This window comes from Thrips palmi, unplaced genomic scaffold (assembly GCF_012932325.1).
Source record: "Thrips palmi isolate BJ-2018 unplaced genomic scaffold, TpBJ-2018v1 HiC_scaffold_18, whole genome shotgun sequence".
Taxonomy (NCBI): domain Eukaryota; kingdom Metazoa; phylum Arthropoda; class Insecta; order Thysanoptera; family Thripidae; genus Thrips; species Thrips palmi.
The window spans coordinates 19280373-19299903 of record NW_023144627.1 but is presented as its reverse complement, the minus strand read 5'-3'; the positions used below and the strand labels follow the sequence as shown (position 1 = coordinate 19299903).

General features: G+C 51.4%; 1 protein-coding gene across 1 annotated transcript in view; it reads left to right on the top strand.

Annotated features, from left to right (window-relative positions):
- LOC117644763 (voltage-dependent calcium channel subunit alpha-2/delta-4) overlaps positions 1-19247 on the top strand; it is a 41214-nt gene extending 21967 nt beyond the window's left edge. The window contains exons 4-28 of the mRNA XM_034384378.1: positions 5677-5872; positions 6124-6255; positions 6340-6617; positions 6697-6807; positions 6881-7076; positions 7360-7496; positions 7925-8011; positions 8091-8171; positions 8400-8474; positions 8968-8982; positions 9717-9821; positions 9899-9970; positions 10052-10190; positions 10266-10311; positions 10500-10672; positions 10747-10852; positions 11347-11379; positions 12598-12702; positions 12955-13210; positions 13410-13661; positions 13744-13873; positions 14045-14373; positions 14697-15010; positions 15085-15286; positions 15389-19247. Of these exons, the coding sequence (XP_034240269.1) occupies positions 5677-5872; positions 6124-6255; positions 6340-6617; positions 6697-6807; positions 6881-7076; positions 7360-7496; positions 7925-8011; positions 8091-8171; positions 8400-8474; positions 8968-8982; positions 9717-9821; positions 9899-9970; positions 10052-10190; positions 10266-10311; positions 10500-10672; positions 10747-10852; positions 11347-11379; positions 12598-12702; positions 12955-13210; positions 13410-13661; positions 13744-13873; positions 14045-14373; positions 14697-15010; positions 15085-15286; positions 15389-15508 (3690 nt within the window). The 3' untranslated portion in view covers positions 15509-19247. The remainder of the gene's footprint in view (positions 1-5676; positions 5873-6123; positions 6256-6339; positions 6618-6696; positions 6808-6880; positions 7077-7359; positions 7497-7924; positions 8012-8090; positions 8172-8399; positions 8475-8967; positions 8983-9716; positions 9822-9898; positions 9971-10051; positions 10191-10265; positions 10312-10499; positions 10673-10746; positions 10853-11346; positions 11380-12597; positions 12703-12954; positions 13211-13409; positions 13662-13743; positions 13874-14044; positions 14374-14696; positions 15011-15084; positions 15287-15388) is intronic.
- Positions 19248-19531: the final 284 nt, after the last annotated feature.

Genomic DNA, 19531 nt, shown 5'->3' with positions numbered 1-19531 from the left:
CCGACTGGGGTGGCAGTCCCGTACCTAGGCTGGCTTCGGCCGGCCGCCTAGGTCACCGCTTACGCTAAAAAAAGGTTCTTCGCGCACTTTAAAATGCTTACCAATCCATTTGCTAGTGGTGCAGAAAAAACACCTTTTTTGTTGGTTATGAAAACCACGGAGAATTTCCTTTCCTCCGAGTCCCGGACGTTTTCGTGCAGACGAATGGGACTCCCAGGCGGAAAAACGCTTTTCCCATCCGCAGCGCGTGAGTCAGAGGATACAGCAAAGTTGTACAGCCGACGAGAACGTTAAAAAGTTGCGGCCGGAGAAAGGGCAGGCTGGAAGGGCTCGCTGGAAGGGCTCGCTGGAAGGTGTCAGAACGAGACGGGCTTGAATAATTTAAGGGCCCTACCCTTCCTTTCCCTCTGCAGGGGCCCTGCCCGGTCCGCACGGCGGACGAAAGGCTTAATTTTTAAAAAGTCTCGTCTTTTTGCGAGCATTTGTTGTGTGCCGGGTCGGCTGCGCTGTGGAAGGCACCCCGACCCTGATGAATAAGTCGCCAAGACCGCACTCCCGTTTTTCCTTCTCGTTTTTTTTCGCCACTTTTATCGAGGGATTTGTAGACGTTCGCCAAACGACGAAAAACTTTTTTTTTCCCTCCGCGTTGCACGCTGACGGCTCGGCTCGGCTCGGTCCACCCGTTTCCGCTGATTGTGGCAGTGTACCCGCCGTCCAGTTTAGGGCAGAATAATTTGCACATAATGTGGCAGCGCCGGCAGCGCACAGTGTGGCAGTCTCGCCGGTCTCGCCGGGCATGGACTGCACACCAACATGCGCCGCCCTCCCGCCTTTTTCGCAGAGCACGGCACTGCACTATGAAATAGTTAGTCCGCCCCTCCACTTCACCAGCCATGCCACTTCACCAGCCCCGCCACTTCACCGGCCCCGCCACTTCACCAGCCCCGCCACTTCACCAGCCCCGCCACTTCACCAGCCCCACCACTTCACCAGCCCCGCCACTTCACCAGCCAACTCACACCTACAACACTACTTCACCAGCCCAACCACACCTACACCACCACTTCACCACCACATCACCAGCCACTTCCACGCCACTTCCCCGCCAAGGGGAAACTACTTCGAAAAAATGTGTACACCTAATGCAAATTCAAAAAATATTCAACAAAATTCAAAAAATTCAGTGAAATTCATAAAATTAAAAAATTCACCAAAATTCTTTGAAATTCATCAAAATTTTTAAAAATTCACTGAAATTCATAAAATTCATTGCATTTGCTCCCTCGACGGGCAATTGGTCTTTGGACCTTCCTAGCATGCCTTTGTTACGGAGTGCAATTATCAGTCTTAGTTTGGGAGCAGTATTGTCTCAAAGTTGGCCGAAACGCTCAGAAATGTCTATGAAAAATCGTGTTTTGGGCCGATTTTAAGCAGCCACTGCGTCTGATCCAAGGCGGGCATTTTGCTCCCTCAACGGGCAGTTGGTCTTTAGACCTTCCTTTAGCATGCCTCTGTTACGGAGTGCGATTATCAGTCTTAGTTTGGGAGCAGTATTGTCTCAAAGTTGGCCGAAACGGTCAACAGTGTCTTTGAAAAATCGTGTTTTGGGCTGATTTTAAGCAGCCACTGCGTCTGATCCGAGGCGGGCATTTTGCTCCCTCAACGGGCAGTTGGTCTTTGGACCTTCCTTTAGCATGCCTTTGTTACGGAGTGCAATTATCAGTCTTAGTTTGGGAGCAGTATTGTCTCAAAGTTGGCCGAAACGATCAGAAATGTCTATGAAAAATCGTGTTTTGGGCCGATTTTAAGCAGCCACTGCGTCTGATCCAAGGCGGGCATTTTGCTCCCTCAACGGGCAGTTGGTCTTTAGACCTTCCTTTAGCATGCCTCTGTTACGGAGCGCGATTATCAGTCTTAGTTTGGGAGCAGTATTGTCTCAAAGTTGGCCGAAACGGTCAACAGTGTCTTTGAAAAATCGTGTTTTGGGCCGATTTTAAGCAGCCACTGCGTCTGATCCGAGGCGGGCATTTTGCTCCCTCAACGGGCAGTTGGTCTTTGGACCTTCCTTTAGCATGCCTTTGTTACGGAGTGCAATTATCAGTCTTAGTTTGGGAGCAGTATTGTCTCAAAGTTGGCCGAAACGCTCAGAAATGTCTATGAAAAATCGTGTTTTGGGCCGATTTTAAGCAGCCACTGCGTTTGATCCGAGGCGGGCATTTTGCTCCCTCAACGGGCAGTTGGTCTTTGGACCTTCCTTTAGCATGCCTTTGTTACGGAGTGCAATTATCAGTCTTAGTTTGGGAGCAGTATTGTCTCAAAGTTGGCCGAAACGCTCAGAAATGTCTATGAAAAATCGTGTTTTGGGCCGATTTTAAGCAGCCACTGCGTTTGATCCGAGGCGGGCATTTTGCTCCCTCAACGGGCAGTTGGTCTTTGGACCTTCCTTTAGCATGCCTTTGTTACGGAGTGCGATTATCAGTCTTAGTTTGGGAGCAGTATTGTCTCAAAGATGACCGAAACGGTCAACAGTGTCTTTGAAAAATCGTGTTTTGGGCCGATTTTAAGCAGCCACTGCGTCTGATCCGAGGCGGGTATTTTGCTCCCTCAACGGGCAGTTGGTCTTTGGACCTTCCTTTAGCATGCCTTTGTTACGGAGTGCAATTATCAGTCTTAGTTTGGGAGCAGTATTGTCTCAAAGTTGGCCGAAACGCTCAGAAATGTCTATGAAAAATCGTGTTTTGGGCCGATTTTAAGCAGCCACTGCGTTTGATCCGAGGCGGGCATTTTGCTCCCTCAACGGGCAGTTGGTCTTTGGACCTTCCTTTAGCATGCCTTTGTTACGGAGTGCGATTATCAGTCTTAGTTTGGGAGCAGTATTGTCTCAAAGTTGACCAAAATAGTCACAACGATTTTTCAAAGACACTTGCGACCGTTTTGATCGACTTTGAGACAATACTGCTCCCAAACCAAGACTGACAATCGCACTCCGTAACAAAGGCATGCTAAAGGAAGGTCCAAAGACCAATTGCCCGTCGAGGGAGCAAAATGCCCGCCTCGGATCAGACGCAGTGGCTGCTTAAAATCGGCCCAAAACACGATTTTTCATAGACATTTCTGAGCGTTTTGGCCAACTTTGAGAATATACTGCTCCCAAACTAAGACTGATAATTGCACTCCGTAACAAAGGCATGCTAAAGGAAGGTCCAAAGACCAATTGCCCGTCGAGGGAACAAAATGCCCGCCTCGGATCAGACGCAGTGGCTGCTTAAAATCGGCCCAAAACACGATTTTTCATAGACATTTCTGAGCGTTTTGGCCAACTTTGAGACAATACTGCTTCCAAACTAAGACTGATAATTGCACTCCGTAACAAAGGCATGCTAAAGGAAGGTCCAAAGACCAATTGCCCGTCGAGGGAGCAAAATGCCCGCCTCGGATCAGACGCAGTGGCTGCTTAAAATCGGCCTAAAACACGACCCCAGCATCGCCGCGACCCCTTAAAAAAATTTCGCGACCCCGCTTGGTGTCGCGACCCTAAGGTTGAGAACCACTGTCCTAGATGGCCTGGGCGATCAAAGGCCCAAAAATTCATTGAAATTCATCAAAATTCCATTAGAAAACAGAGAAATTCATAAAAATTCATCTAAATTCATGAAATTCAAAAACTGCAGCCAAGTTCAAAAATTTCATCAAAATTCAAAAAGAAATCTTGAAAATTCACAAAAATTCATTAAAATTTGTCAAAATTCATAAAAATTCAACAAAAATGCAAAAATTTCAAAAAATTCATGAAATTCACGGCCATGTACACCAAAATTCAAAGTAGTTTCCTCTTGTTCCCCGCCACTTCACCAGAGGGCCTTCGCTCCGCTTGCCCCGCTTCGCCCGGGGCCGGTGGGCCCATTAAAACTTGCCACTCCAGTCCGCGGCTCCGCGGCGTGGTGGCGGCGCGGCACAGTGGCCCTGTGGCCCTGTGGCCCGGTGCAGTATCTGAGGAATATGGAGATCGACTCTTTCGTCCCTCTCCGACCGCAGCGCAGCGCATGGCATGGCAGCGGCGCAGTGGCACCGTGGTAGCACCCTCGCGGCCCTCGCGCCACGGTCCCATTTTCCGCGAGTCTCTCTTTTTATTAGTATTTCCCTCTCTCAGTTTTTCCTCTTTTTCTCTCTCTTTCTCTGTGCCTCTTTCGTCGACACTGTCACGCCGGAGTTGGCCCGGAACGTATCGGCTCAATATAGACACCTGTTTCCGGCTCGGCGGCCAGTCTGTCTGTCTGTCTATCTGTCTGTCTGTCTGTCTGTCTGACACCGTCTGTCTGTCTGTCTGTCTGTCTGTCTGTCTGTCTGTCTGTCTGTCTGTCTGTATGTATGTATGTATGTATGCATGTCTGTCTGTCTGTCTGTCTGTCCGTCCGTCCGTCCATCTGTCCGTCCGTGCAGATGTGTGGTGCATACTGCTTGCAAAGTATTGCGAGTCACGGAGCCGAGCCAAGCCATTGGGTGCTCCACCCTCTACCTCACGCGGAATGAGCGCCTGTCAGTGTACCCCCTCCACTCCCATCCCCCTCCCCCTCCCCCCCTCTCACAGACCGCTGCAATATTGCTCTGTTTTCTGCAGCTCACTATGCACAGCACTCGGCGAGCGCGCGTTTGAAATCGCGTCTCGAAGTCGGTGTGTGCGTGTGTCTGTGTGAGTGGAAGGACGAAAAAATTTGCAGCTTCCGGTTTACACCGCACATCTCTCTCTCTCTCGCACTCGTGTGGCGTTAGGCACGAGGAAAACAGCGCGACACAGGATGTAGGCAAACTCGCAGAGAATTTTCCAAAGCCCTCCCCTTTTTGAGCTAGGCCCGCCTCTGCTGGTTCGGCAGTGTAGGCTCTGCAGGCTGCACTGTGGGGCTGTGGGGCCGAGGGTGGCCAGGCTGGGCCAGGCCGGGCCAGGCTGGCGGCTGGCGGCACCTGCCCGGAATATTGTGCGTGTCGCCTCGACAAGTGCTGCGCGCCAAGCGTTTGCAGTGGTTCAGGTTTGCAGTGCCGTGCCGCCGCGCCGCCGTGCCGCCAGCAGGGCGCGCTGCTCGGAGCATCTGGCCTCGCACACAGACAAACACAAACACACGGACACTGTTTCGCGCCCCACAGTGGGCCAGAAGACCGGTGGAGGCGGACAAAATCACGGACGCGTTTTGAGCTCCAGTGTCGCTAGGACTCGAACCGAACGTGTGACCCAACCAATGTATTCCTCGTTCGGAGAGTAATGCATTGGTGGGGTCACACGTTCGGTTCGAGTCCTGTTTAGCGACTCTGGAGCTCAAAACGCGTCCGTGATTTTGTCCGCCTCCACCGGTCTTCTGGCCCACTGTGGGGCGGTGGTCCGGCTCGGCTCAGTCCGTATGGGAGGCAGCACTGGGGCGGTCCGCATGTAGAAACAATTTCAGGCGGAGCGGCATGGCCACTATCATCATGACCATCGTCATGTCTGGGGGAGCAACTGCCGAGCCGGGCCGGGACGGGCCGAGCCGGTCCACCCTTGGCCTCCTCCCCGACTCCCCCGGCCTCAAGTGGAATCGCTGAGCAATGACGACTGGAATTATTCCCTGGAAATGCTAAGAGGAAGCGAAGCCCCTCCCCTTCCCCCAATCGATGATTCATTTTGTCCCTCTCGCCATGCTCTCGCAGAGGATCATGGACTCGGCCGAGCAGGCGGCGCTGTCGCACAAGATGGAGCACAAGAACGGCAAGGCCACGGTGTGGTCGCCAGAGGCCGGCGCGCAGGGCCGCCGCGACGGCATGCGGTCCTCGCGGCACTTCGACCACCTGCCCGTCAACACCAACCGCAGCAACACCATGCTGGCCGAGGACGTCACCGAGCGCGGTACGTATCACTGCAAAGCACTGCAAGTTGAGAAATAAGGGGAAGGAAGCCCAGCCGCGCAGTGCGCCAGACGACCGGCGCAGGCGGCCAAAACTCCTGACCGAACGTGTGACCCCACCAATGGATTCCTCGTTCGAAGAGCAATCCATTGGTGGGGTCACACGTTCGGTTCGAGTCCCATTTAGCGACTCTGGAGCTCAAAACGCGTCTTTGACCGGCCCACTGCAATCCGTTTGTGTTCTTGCCCGCAGACCCGACCGTCACGAACGGCATCGTGTGGTCCGAGCTGCTGGACGCGCTCTTCATCAACAACTACGAGACGGACCCCACGCTGTCCTGGCAGTACTTCGGCAGCGCCAGCGGCTTCCTGCGCCGCTACCCAGGTGAGCTGCAACTGGAGGAAACAGCGACGAGAAGTGATTTGAACTCGTTCTGAGAATGTTCCTGACGCCCTGCTTTGCCTCCAGCCTCGCGCGTGCCGGCCGACGAGTTCTTCGGCGACGCGCGCGCCGAGATCCACGACTTCCGCACGTCGCAGTGGTACGTGTCGGCCGCCACCAGCCCCAAGGACGTCGTCATCCTGCTGGACTCGTCGTCCTCCGTCAGCTCCACCAAGCGCGCCCTGGCGCTGCTCACGGCGCGCACCATCCTGGAGACGCTGGGCGACAACGACTTCGTCAACGTGTTTCGCTTCGCGGACACGGCCGCCGAGATCGTGCCGTGCTTCAAGGACATGCTGGTGCAGGTGGGTGTCCACAGGGCGTTTCTAGGGTGCCCCCTAGGCGTGTCCAGCACGTTGACTAAATCGCGGTGTGTGCTTGCAGGCCACCACGGCCAACCTCCGCGAGCTGAAGGCCGGGCTTGGCGGCGTGCGTCCGGAGGGGTCCGCCAACACGACCGCCGCGCTGGTCACCGCCTTCGACCTGCTGCACCGGGTGAGTGGCCATTACCGAGTGCAGGTCCACTCCGTTGCGGACCTACTCACTATATGTCCCTTTCGCTCTGCAGTACAACCGCACGGGGCAGGGCAGCCAGTGCAACCAGGCCATCATGCTCATCACCGCCGGGCCCGTGCTGGCCTCCTACAGCAACGTCCTCAAGCACTACAACTGGCCGCACATGCCGGTGAGGATGTTCACGTACCTCATCGGCAAGGACTCGAGCACGGCGTCGGAGCTCAACAAGATCGCCTGCGGCAACAAGGGTGAGTAGCGAAGCGGCTTTGGCACAGTGGGCCAGAAGACCGGCGGAGGCGGACATAACTCTAGACGCGTTTTGAGCTCCAGAGTCGCTAAACAGGACTCGAACCGAACGTGTGACCCCACCACTGGATTCCTCGTTGGGAGAGCAATCCATTGGTGGCGTCACTCGTTCGGTTCGAGTCCCATTTAGCGACTCTGTAGCTCAAAACGCGTGCGGGATTTTGACCGCCTCCGCGGGGTCGTTGCCGTTGCCGACGTCCGACTCACCACCCTGCTCGCTTCCAGGGTACTTCAACCGCATGAGCAACCGCAAGGACGTCCGCGCCCAGGTGCTCAAGTACGTGTCCGTGATGTCGCGGCCACTCGTCATGTACCAGAACGAGCACCCCGTGCAGTGGACGCCCGTCTACCGCGGCGGCAAGGTGAGCAGACATCAATACACTTTTTTTAAAATATGTGATTTGCTCTCGGGGTGTGGGGACGGGTAGGCCACCGATCTGGCGCGGGTTGAAGGTTGGCTGCTCCGGCATAGGGATGTCCGGCAAAGTCTTTTTCTGGGAAGGGAGGGCCCCCTTCTGCCACGGCAAGCCGCCTGCATTCACCAAGAAAAGAAACGAGTTTCCCACCCAGTATTAATAAGACAGTGTTGAAGAAGAGTTTGTTTCTTGTTTGTCGGTTGGCGACCGTGTGCGGTTTGTTTGCTCGTAGTTGGCAGCCATGTGTTGACGACGGTCCGTCCTCGGCTGCTTGAAAAAAAAAAGAAGAAGAAGAGAGGGGCAAGGCGACGGCGACAGGACGACTTTGCGAGTTGAGGATTTGACTGGGAAGTTTTGTTGTTGTTTTTGTGCAGGGTAACAGCCTTCTGCGCGACGAAGTCAAGTACGGACAGCTCATGACGTCGGTCAGCGCCCCTGTGTTCGACCGACGGAACGCCACGGTAGGCGAGCTCCATCCATCAGTTGAATTGAAAAGTTTTTATTTTCGTCAATTATAAAATGTTTTTGTTGGCGTTCCAGGAACGCGTGGCGAACTTGCTGGGAGTCGTTGGGACGGATATCCCTATCGAGCAGATCATGAAGTTGGTCCCGCCGTATAAGGTAAGCAGAGAAATATTTCCCGCCTTTCTCTCTCTCTCTCTCTCTCTCTCTTTTCCCGCTAATGCTATACCGAGTCCGCTGCATTGGTTCTCAGTGCTGGAACTCGAAACTTTCCTTATCCCGGCGTTTGGCACACATCCGGTTTTTGTTCTCTCCAAGTCGGTCGGCTCTGTGTAATTGGCAGCCACTCATTCCCAAGTTTCCGTCTAACCCTCTCTTCCCCCGCAGCTCGGCGTCAACGGCTACGGCTTCCTGGTGGACAACAACGGACACGTCCTTTTCCACCCGGACCTGCGGCCCATGGTGAGTACCGCGCGTTCCCGCCAAAACCCGTTGCCCCTGTCTAGACGCACTAGGCTGCCCCATTCGACCGTCACGCGCGTCGCGCGACCCTAGGCCGCCTAGGCCGACGCGAGTCCGGGTAGATGCGCCACGCTAGTGTGCATGATCAACTGTCCCTCTCCGTAGTGTCACTCCACTGCCTCGCGGAGACCCACGACTTGACGGAAAAAGCAACCGACTTGCAATAGCTCTAGTCACCTCAACTCAACTTCGTGCAAATCTCTTCTCACTCTTAGACTGCAAAATGGGAACGCACAGCATTTAGAAGATTAGAAAAATCCCCTGTGCACTTTTTTTTCTTTTCTTTTCGGGATCTTTTTTTTGTGATTTCTTGTTCGGCACATCCCTTGATTGATGGTTTTTGAAATGGCACTCTCTCAACCCACTGTCCATCCCTGCCTTGCGACATGCTTTTGGAACCACTCACTAATGCACTGAAAATTATCTCTTTCAGCAAAACTCGCAACAGGTAAATACTCTCCTCCTTTTCGGAAGTAACATTTTGTTGGACGTACAGGCGAAAAGAACGACACTGCTGCTTGTAACAACTGCCACACACCAAATGCTTATGGACTTTATCGGACTTTATGTCCATAACTATGGCCGTTTTTGTACATACAGAACTTACGTACAAATTTGTACATAAATTAGGTACAATGTTTTACATACTTAAGCACAATATGGAAATATTGTTCCTAATTTATGTACAAATTTGTACATAAGTTCTGTATGTACAAAAACGGCCATAGCTATGGACAATAAAGTACATAAGACATTTAGCGTGCAGTTAGGGCCGAAGTAGTCGCTTTTGAAATAAGTGGTTTGATACCGTTCATCGAAAGAATCTGGGGTTTCGATCGGACATTTTCGTCATTTTTGCCTGATCTCACTCAACCCGCATGATCTCAATGCTGCATGATCGCGACGTGTTCATATACTAAGCATCACCGCTCGCAGAATTTAATTACTTTACCTCTTGAAAGTAGTTACGCGAGTTCGATTTGTCCATTGCATGCTTTTGTCTCCTCTTCACATTTACGTAGCGTGCCGGAAAGGGTACCAAACCAGTATTGCCGGTGCCCTTTTCCGTCCGTGTCTTCCATCCGCACTTTGCCGATACGCGATATTTTCTCAACTTTTTCCCTCTAATGCCCTAACGCGTCCGCGGAACGCGCTCCGTGTGCTGACGTCTCCCTCGCACAGTTCCAGGACACCCTCAAACCGGAGTACAACAGCGTCGACCTGACGGAGGTCGAGCTGGTGGACAGCGACGGCGGGCCGCGGGAGAACAACTCCATGCTCCTCGATGTGAGTGCGCCTACTACTCAGAAACAAAAACAAAAACTTTTTGCCGTTGGTTTACAATTTGTTGTTGTTTTCGTTAGCTGCGCCACGACATGATCGACCAGAAGGAGGGCGAGACGGACCTCACCATCAAGACGGACTTCAACGGCATGGTGAGCGCTGCACTGCATGTCGCGCTCTGCAACCGACTTTTTTTTAAAGAATTATTTTAAACAATCTGTCTTGTTTGACAGCGCGTCGCCACCCGCCGCAACAAGTACTTCTACAACCCCATCTACGGCACGCCGTTCTCGCTGGCGCTGGCCCTGCCCGAAGGCTACGGCATGTACGAGGCCATCGGCGAGGAGGAGATCAAGCGGAGCCCCGTGAACCGTGAGTACAGCACTCTCCTGTAGCATCGCCTCGCAAAATGGCAACGTTAGCAACATGTTTTGTTATTTTTTGCAGTCACCGAATGCTTCAAGGGAGACAACTGGAGAGTGCACCCGGACTGGTGAGTTTCATTTTCCCCCAGAAGTGAGACGGCAGCCTCGAAGATTCGTCGCTCAAACCTCACCTAACCTCTCATAACCTCTCACAACCTCTCATAACCTCACTTAACCTCACTTAACCTGACCTAACCTGACCTAACCTCACCCAACCTCATCTAACCTGACCTAACCTCACCTCTCGGTGTCGCAGGGTGTACTGCGAGTACAACTACGCGTCCGACCACCACTTCAAGTCGCCCGAGGACCAGTTCCTCCACTTCCTGAACAAGGTGCGCAAGCCCGGCTGGAAGTGGATGTCGCAGCGCCACTGGACCCCGCAGGCCGTCAAGGACATGAAGAAGCTGGACCGCGACTCGTACTACTGTAAGTGATTTTTGTTTGTTTGTTTGTTTTTGAAAACTGATTTGCGTTATTAACGAGTTTTTCTGTTCTTCCAGGCGACAAGACCCTGGTGCAGTCGCTGGTCTACGACGCGGTGGTGACCCAGACCCTCGACCAGCCCCCTCGCCTGGACCGCCCCTCCAACGCCAACGAGGACCGGCAGTAAGTGCGGTGGGGGGTCCTCGCGGTCCACGTCACTGTGAAAAGGGGAGGGGGAGGGGGCCGCTCTCATGAGACGCCGGTCGTCCGCGCGCGGGGCGGTTTTGCCCTTTAGAATCGATATTTCAATCTCGATGAAAAGCCGCCGACTTTGAATAAGGGGCGACACACCACTAGCTTGTCCACCTGCACCGCATGCGGCACTCACTCTTCGTCGCGTTTGTACCGCGGTCAGATTCACTTTTTGAGTTATTACTTGACGTAAAAAAACTGCCAAACGTGAGAAAAAAAGTTCGCTGAGAGAACGAGATATATTGTATATATGCACTAACTTTTGCACTCTGCTTTCCTGGATGTTCGTTTTCTGTTTGTGAATGCTCTTTGCACTGCAGCCGCACTGGAGGACGACTCACTAATTTCTTTCTTTTCTTCACTTTGAATTAAACACTTTCCCTTCTATCACTAATTTCTCACTCTATTCGTCCTTTCGCAATTAGCCCTATAGCCGTTCTGATGGCTCTATGGCGAAGGTAACGTATAGGTCTTTTCGGGTGCTTTCCTTAGGGTAGCCCAGCTAGCCCTGTTTCAACTAGACAACGATGTTTTAGCAGACTTTCACTTTTAAAAAAATGAAACATTTAATATAAGTTTTGAAAAGCGTCATCATTATACCCCTATACCACCTACATGTAGCCCCTTTGCTTTAGACTGTTCAGAAAAGTGAAGTTGGAATTTTGGATTACCTGTATCACTACCAGCAAGGAAGTTGAAACCTTCGCACATCCGTTGCCATTGCCATTCACTTTGCTTGGATACATTAAATTCATCGTAGAAAAAATTTGTTTGAAAACGGGAAAGAGAAAGTACGAGTCTCAATTTACCACGAGACGCATTTTGGTTGAGATTTTGTGTGGTGTGCCGTTAGTGTTCGTGCCTGTGTGTTTTTGTGTCTTCTGTGAACGGAGTCAAACGTTGGCTTTACGACCTGGAAACTCTTCCTGGGCAAGAATTTGGTCCCCCATTCATCTCCTACATTCCGTAATGTCCTCGATGACAAAAGATGAAAAAAAAAGAACCAAGCAAACAAAAAATTCCTGAAGATGAGACTAAGTTGCCCTCTTGTATTTACATTGGTCATTCACTTCCATATGCATTTTTGCAAAGAAACCAACTTGGCCACTGTTGCCGCGTTTGACTCCGCCGCACTTGTTTTTGTTTTTATTTTTGTTTTCACTGCGTCGAGGATGCCGGTGAGTATAACCGAGTAATGCAACGTCTCTCTCCCATGCCGCCTGAGGAACTCGCTGATCGTTGTTGGCAAAGCTGCTGATTCCGTTCAAAATTACTTCTCATCCGAACGGTGGTTTTTTTTTGTCCACACCGATGACGTGCGTTTTATAAGGATTACCTTATGGGTGTTCTTTGCTTCTTGTTTTTTACCACACTGATGTAAGGAATCAGCAGCTTTGTGCAGTAACAGCCACAACTTTGGTCCACTTTTAGTCTCGGGAACCTGACTTACAGTGGCTGTTGCTCGCCTCTGTTCTAACCAAGTTCTTCCCCTTGTTGAAATCGGAGCTTGTGAATTGTTACTGTTCCACGGCCAGTGGACCGCTGCCCTGCAGCCCGCCCCCGCTGCCGTACGGGTCCCTCTGGATGCCTCTGGCACGCAGAGGACCCTCTTCGGCGGGGGGCGCGGCGGCGGGCCGGCCGCGCGGTGTTCGCTGACGGCCACCTTGATGTTGCAGCGAGGGCTACCAGTTCTTCGGCGCCACCATGTCGTTCGTGGCGACGCGCAGCGGGCTGCTGCGCTGGCAGAAGCTCGGCGACGGCCACCACTCCGAGAAGAACCCGTGAGTGCCTCCCATGGCGGAGCTCCGCCAAGTGGATTTGCCAGAAGACCGGTGGAGGTGGCCAAAATCCCGGACGCGTTTTGAGCTCCAGAGTCGCCAAATGGGACTCGAAACGACCCGTTCGGTTCGAGTCCCATTCAGCTACTCTGGAGCTCAAAACGCGTCCGGGGTTTTGACCACCTCCACCGGTCTTCTGGCCCACCAAGCCAGGGCCCCGCAGTCCTCCAGGCTCACGCCCTTCTTTGCCCGCAGCGTGTTCAGCGAGGCGCACCGCCGCTCCATCGACGAGACCTGGTACAAGCGCGCCGTGGACCAGCACCGCGTTGAGCCCGAGTCCTTCGTGTACTCCGTGCCCTTCGACGCCGGGCAGCGCGGCGGCAAGCCCCTCGTCACCGCCACCCACGCCGTGTTCGTGGAGCACAAGGGCCACCGCGCGCCCGCCGCCGTCGTCGGCGTGCAGTACCTCCAGTCCATCCTGTCGGCGCACTTCCTCAACATCACGTCCACGGTGAGCAGGCCGCTGGAAGCCAGTGGACCAGGAATCCATTGGTGGGGTCACACGCTCGGTTCGAGGCCCATTTAGCGACTCTGGAGCTCGAAATGCGTCAAGAGTTTTGGCTGCCGGCGCCGGCCTTCTGGTTCACTTTAAAGAGCCTGGGCTGTTGGTAACTCGTTGGAGAACCCCAATCCCCGTTCCCTGTTCGCAGTGTACCTCCAAGTGCAGCAAGACGTGCAAGTCGGACGAGCTGGACTGCTACGTGCTGGACAACAACGGCTTCATCATCCTGTCCGAGGTGGCCGAGCAGGCCGGCGCCTTCTTCGGCCAGGTGGACGGCACCATCATGGACTCGTTGGTGCAGGACCGCATCTTCAAGCGCGTCGCCGTGTACGACTACCAGGGCGCGTGCTCCGACCAGGACTCGCCCTACAGTGCGGCGCCCGGCAGCCCCCGCGCCCCGGTGAGCCAAGGGGCATGCTCGAAACCCCGGCGACTACAAAGCCCCTCTGCGCTTCCTTTGACGGTTTGTGGTTCCGTTGCAGACCGTCGCCTCGCTCTTCCGCTCGCTCACCGAGGGCGTGCTCGCCTACGTGGCTGCCGCGGCCTTGGACCTCCAGATCGGCGCACTGCTCAGCGACACCTGGGCCGCCACTGCGCGCATGCTGCGGGACTGTAAGTACTGGTACCGGCGAGCGCGGTGAGCGCCCGCGGGACGGCGGGTGGGCCGCCAGGAGGGCAGGCGTGTGCGGCGGGCTGGCCTACCCTGGCTCCGCCGGGCGCTCCGCCAAGGCCAGCAGCGCGGGGGAGCGACTTGCAGTGTGTAACCGCTTGATGCCGTTGCAGACCCGAGCTTTGCCGACGACTACGACTCGGACGCCGACGTGGACGACGCGCAGGACGAGGACGACGTCGGCGAGGAGGAGGACGAGGAGGAGGAGGAAGACTCGGAGGACATGGGGCGGATGGGGGCGTCGGGGCCGCGCGACGGGTCGCAGGGCGAGGACGAGGTGTCCAACACCCTGGACGAGGTGCCCATGCACGCGGGCGAGGGCGCGCGCGCCGGCCACGCCAACCACATCAACGGCGTGGTGCCCCCGCACGGCACGCACGGCTCGCACGGCACCCACGGCACGCAGCACCGCGGCCAGCAGCCCGCCGTCGACCTGGAGCAGGTAGGACAGCGGGGTGGTGCTGGCGGTAGCGCGCAGTGGGCCAGAAGACAGGTGGAGGCGGACAAAAGTCTAGACGCGGTTTGAGCTGCAGAGTCGCTAAATGGCACTCGAACCGAGCGTGTGACCCCACCAATGGATTGCTCTCCGAACGAGGAATCCATTGGTGGGGTCACACGTTCGGTTCGAGTGCCATTTAGCGACTCTGGAGCTCAAAACGCGTCCGGGTTTTTGGCCGCCTCCGCCGGTCGTCTGGCGAATCCACTGTGCTGCGCCGGCTCGGCAGCCTGGTCACGGTCGGTCACGGTGTGCTTGGCCCTCCGCAGAGCGAGGGCGGCTGGACGCTGTACCGCAAGAAGGAGCAGTCCTCCGACCTGCCGGTGCCGGTGCCGCCGCCGATGGTGTCCACGAGCGACGACGAGATGCTGGTGCGCGCCGACGAGCCCGACGTGCTGCCGCCCGCCGAGGACGCCCCCGCCGCGCCGCCGCAGCCCACGGCCGCCGTCAACACGTCGCGGCAGCGGCCCTGCGACAAGCGCGTCGACCTGTACGTGCTGCAGCCCGACAGACTCAACGCCAGCGGCACGGCCAACCCCCTCAAGGGCAAGCTCACCAACTGCCACGCCACGGGCTGCGAGAGGTAGGCTTTTCGGCTCACTCTGTCCAGTGCACTCGCCTCTACCAGTCTCACTCACTCCCCCCCTCCTCCGCCAGGCCGTTCAGCGTGCAGAAGATCCCGCACAGCAACCTCATCCTGCTCGTGGTGGACACGCTGTGCCCGTGCGGCAACAAGAAGCTGGCCATCCAGCCCCAGGAGGTGGTGTACGAGGGCGCCTCCTCCACCTGCAAGGGCCGCAACCCGCGCGACAACCTGGCGCGCCGCCGCCCGCCCAAGTGCATCTCCTACCACCCGGAGGTGAGCGTGCCGTGCCGCGCCGTCGCTACCCCGGCCGCCAGAGGCCGCCCCGCCCCGCCCCGCGCCGAGGGGTATTGACGCTGGACTCTGCTTTTGTTGCAGGAGGTGGAGATCCACGCGTGCGGGTCCGCCACCAAGCAGTCCCTGTCCACCGTGGCGTCCTGGACGTTCCTGGTGCTGGCCACGCTGCGGCACGTCGGGCTGGCCTGGCTGGCCTCATGATGGACCGGGCTGTGACACTGTGACACGTGACGTCGCCGCTGGTCCTTCCCCCGCCAGACTGTTGTTATTCGTTGTTGTTACCGGGCGAGTGTCGGAGCGGGGGGCGGATGGAGCGGCCCTGCTCCCACTCCCACTCTCCCCAGCCAGTCAATGAAGTGCCGGGCTCTGCTGTGGAGGCTGGAGGGAGGAAGCGCCAACCAGAAGGGCTGCTCTAACATCATCAGATTTGTTGCAGTGCAGTCAGTGCAGCAACCCCTCACCCAATCTGACTCCCCCAGGACTTGTTTCTGGGCCGGCATTTCTTTGCCTGTGTAAGTTGTGAATGTTTGTGCCAATTGGGCATTCACATCTATTTGGTGATCTCTCGACAATATTTCTAATTCAATTGTTTTGGTGTATTAAAGGCACCTGTGAAAGTATGGGTTAAGAGAACCACTATTCATAATCACATTTAGACGTTAAGAAGGTTATGAATGAGGCATATCGAATTTCATGTCAAAAAAAACTATTCTTCATCAAATTTTAAAAATCTGTTGACATATCCGATCCGGCCAGCAAATGTTTCCATATAGTGGTTACTCGTATCAAGCTTGTATACTGTGCACACCTACACATATCTCATTACATGTCAAGATTTATCTTGAGCAGTCAGTTCAGAAACCTATGGCTTCAATCTTGTTTTGTCTATTTGTGACTGAATAGTATTCTATGACTGTTATAAATATTACAATTATACCAGTAGTATATAAAGTTCATACATCCAAGATGTTAATTGTTATAATTTAGATGTTACTTTGGTTAAATTATTAGGGACGTTATATGAAGAGTTAAGAGTTACATTACTTACATGTCATATCTCACACAATGCTTCGTAGAAAACATTTTCATGCGACCAAAACTTCCTATAGCCTTTATGTAACATAAAACGTATCTTCTTGAGACAATAATGTTTTAAAATGATTGGTTTATTTATGAAAATGTTTCACTCCGATAGAAAATTTTATGCTGTTAGGGATTTTATTTTTCCCGTCCTTGTAGTTGGTGTATAGTTATAACACATTTTAATCGTGTTGTTGTTTTAAAATTATAAACAAGGCGCTGAGTGGTACCACAACTGGTTTGCTTCAAAAGCCTACTGGTTGCCTTCAAAGTGTAATTTTTTTCCTTTTTTTGTTGTTCTTTTGTACTTTATGGTTCATTATAATTTAATGAAAATTGGGAAATAATTGGATTTCACATTGTATAAACATAACACATATCAGATTGGACATGTGACAATAATCACTCGCTAGTCAGGGTGATGTGTATGAGCAATTTTCTCAGTTTTTATCCTTACAGTAAAAACTGAAACCATTGTCGGAATGGTCCACAATTGGGAAACCATGTCAGACCTAGACAACCCTGACTAGGCTTCTCCAATACTATATGTGATTGAACAAGATACTTTTAAAAAATTAGCTTTCAAAAAAAAAAGCATTGGTTGAATGTAAGTACATCACACAAACTCTCGTCCTATGTTATGCATTTTATTGTTAAGGCTGTGTGGGGGTACAAAAATGCAAAACATGAAGTACACTACTTGTTTGCCTGGTGCTGATTATGCTGTACTATTAAGATTAAATTTTAATATTGACTTAAGCTACAATGTACACACTACATTGCGTTATAACTACTGAACCCTCATCAGTGTGCCCCTTTGGCAAACACTATCCATATGGTAATAATCAATCTAAAGTAGTACAAACATGGCACAGATGATATTGTACATTTATTTTCGAAATAAATAACAAATTCCAATGTAGGCCCTATCGATAAATGCTGTGACTCAGTAATTCAGTAAGGGAGGGTCATTAAAAGCATATTTGTCAAAAAAACGAAAAAGATTCTCCTTTATATATTGGGTCACGTTATTATTTGAGCATGTTGCACAAAAAGGATTAAAATTGATTGACCAGAGTAAGTTTTTCAATAACTATATTTAATTTCTACAAATCTAAGTAAATCCAAAATATCCAACTTACAAATATAAGACAGATTATACATATTACTTGTGCAAATATAATTATTTGGAATGATTGGTGAGTTTGTACATATTGAGTGAATGTTGGTGAGTATCGTGTGATGTAGCACTGAGTTTCCAGAGCCTGTTATCATAAGGTTACAAAATGATGTTGTATAATTAAGTTTTGTTACAATTTCGTATTTATGAAGTGATTGAAACAATAAGCAGAAAAAGAAACGATGCATTCTGCATATCATACAGCATTTATGTAGACACTCTGTGAGTGTTGTTGACTAACAGTCCCAGTTCCTTTCCTTCAGTTTGTGGTCCATTTGTTGGGCCTATTTTCTGTGTACTTGTCTCTGTGGCTAAGCTCTTGTAAAATTTCAAGTAAGTCTGCTAGCTATGTCAAGATTTTACTAAGAGTTCAATGTTTTGATTTTTTTTTTTTTTGATTGATTTTTTTTAGAGATAAGTGGTTTAAGCTGACTTGGTCGGTATTTAATTGTCTTAAGATTTCTAAAATGGAGAGGTATCTTGATTGAATTGCACGGAAAGTATTTTTGCAGCCCTTGTCTCTACTTTTTTCTCCAGAGAGAACATGGTCCTGAAAACAGAGGAAGAGAAAACTTGCACTTGCATGCAATGCAAAAATTTATGATACATCCCAGCATTTCCCTCAACTACAAGACAATTAGTTTCTTCGTTATACTCTACGTACTTGTCTGTAAATTACTGTCTTGCACCCAAAACCTTGTTGGTTGCAAATTGTTCGGAGGAAAATTTTGTTTTTACATTGCATATCCAGTTGGTAACGTTAAACATAGAAGATTGGGACTTTTTTTTACAAGCTGCTGTAAATTGTGCTGACCCCATTTTGGATGCTACCTGATTTGATCTGTTCCCAATTCTGGACCTAGTCCACCCCCTGTCTCCTCTTTATTTAATTTTAAAATAGGATTCTATGTTTGTCAAAATGTCTTCCATCTCTTCCCTCTTATTTGTTTAAATCCAAAATGGTGTCTGATTGTGTGTATGGCATGCTTAAGCATTGATATCAATGGCAGATTTCAGAAAAACAATTTTGAAATGGTAGGCATCAATATTGATGCCAATTTTGACAGAGTTGCACCATGTATCTGGATCTGGGTTTGCCTGGAGAGGCGGAGCATCCTCTCCGTGATCTGAATGCAAGGAGCCTGAGAGTGGATATTGTTGGATCTGTATAAGGTCAAAAGAGTCTTCCATTTGTATAGAAGAAATTATGAAGCTAAGAACTCCTGAAGGTTAAGATAGCATTGAGATAGATCTGCATTAGAAAATGAAAGCGCAATGTTAATCTCAGATGAATAATTTATTTTTTTGTAATATAATGTATTGAAATGCTTTGTCAATGACAAAACTTTGTTTTTGTCTAGGAAAAATAATATTTCTGTTATGTTCCAGAGTTGAGTTAGTTAATTCTGATCTGTTCGTTTGTCAAAATTTCAGTCCTTGAACTCAAACTATGTTGTTATGATTCAATTTTGAGAATTTTTGTACCTTATCTACTTTCATTAATTGCATCTTTTCGCACCCAATACTAGTGAATGATAGCTTTTATGTCTACTGTTTAGCTATAGTCTCACTCTTTGCGTTTGGGTGAAGTGGAGCTTACCGAGGTGGCCCACCTTGCAGAATGATAACTGATGTGTTGTGTAAAATACAACTTATAATAAAGCTTATTCCACAATTCAAGTTTGGTTTACATTGCACTCCCCTGGAAAAGGCTAAGGCAATCCAAGCCCACAGCCTGACCGTGTCACTTACACCACACTCTAAACTCTATGAAACAAACAATTACCGGTAGATGTACAAATCCAAGTAAAATCGAATCGAACCACAATTGAACTTTTTGAAATACAGGCTCTCTAGCGCTCTCTTGGCGGAAAAGGAAAGACCGGAAGGCAAGCGCAGAGAGGGAAGTACACGGCCTCGGAATTTCTCATGCCGACCGGAAACCCGACCCCGACGCGATTTTC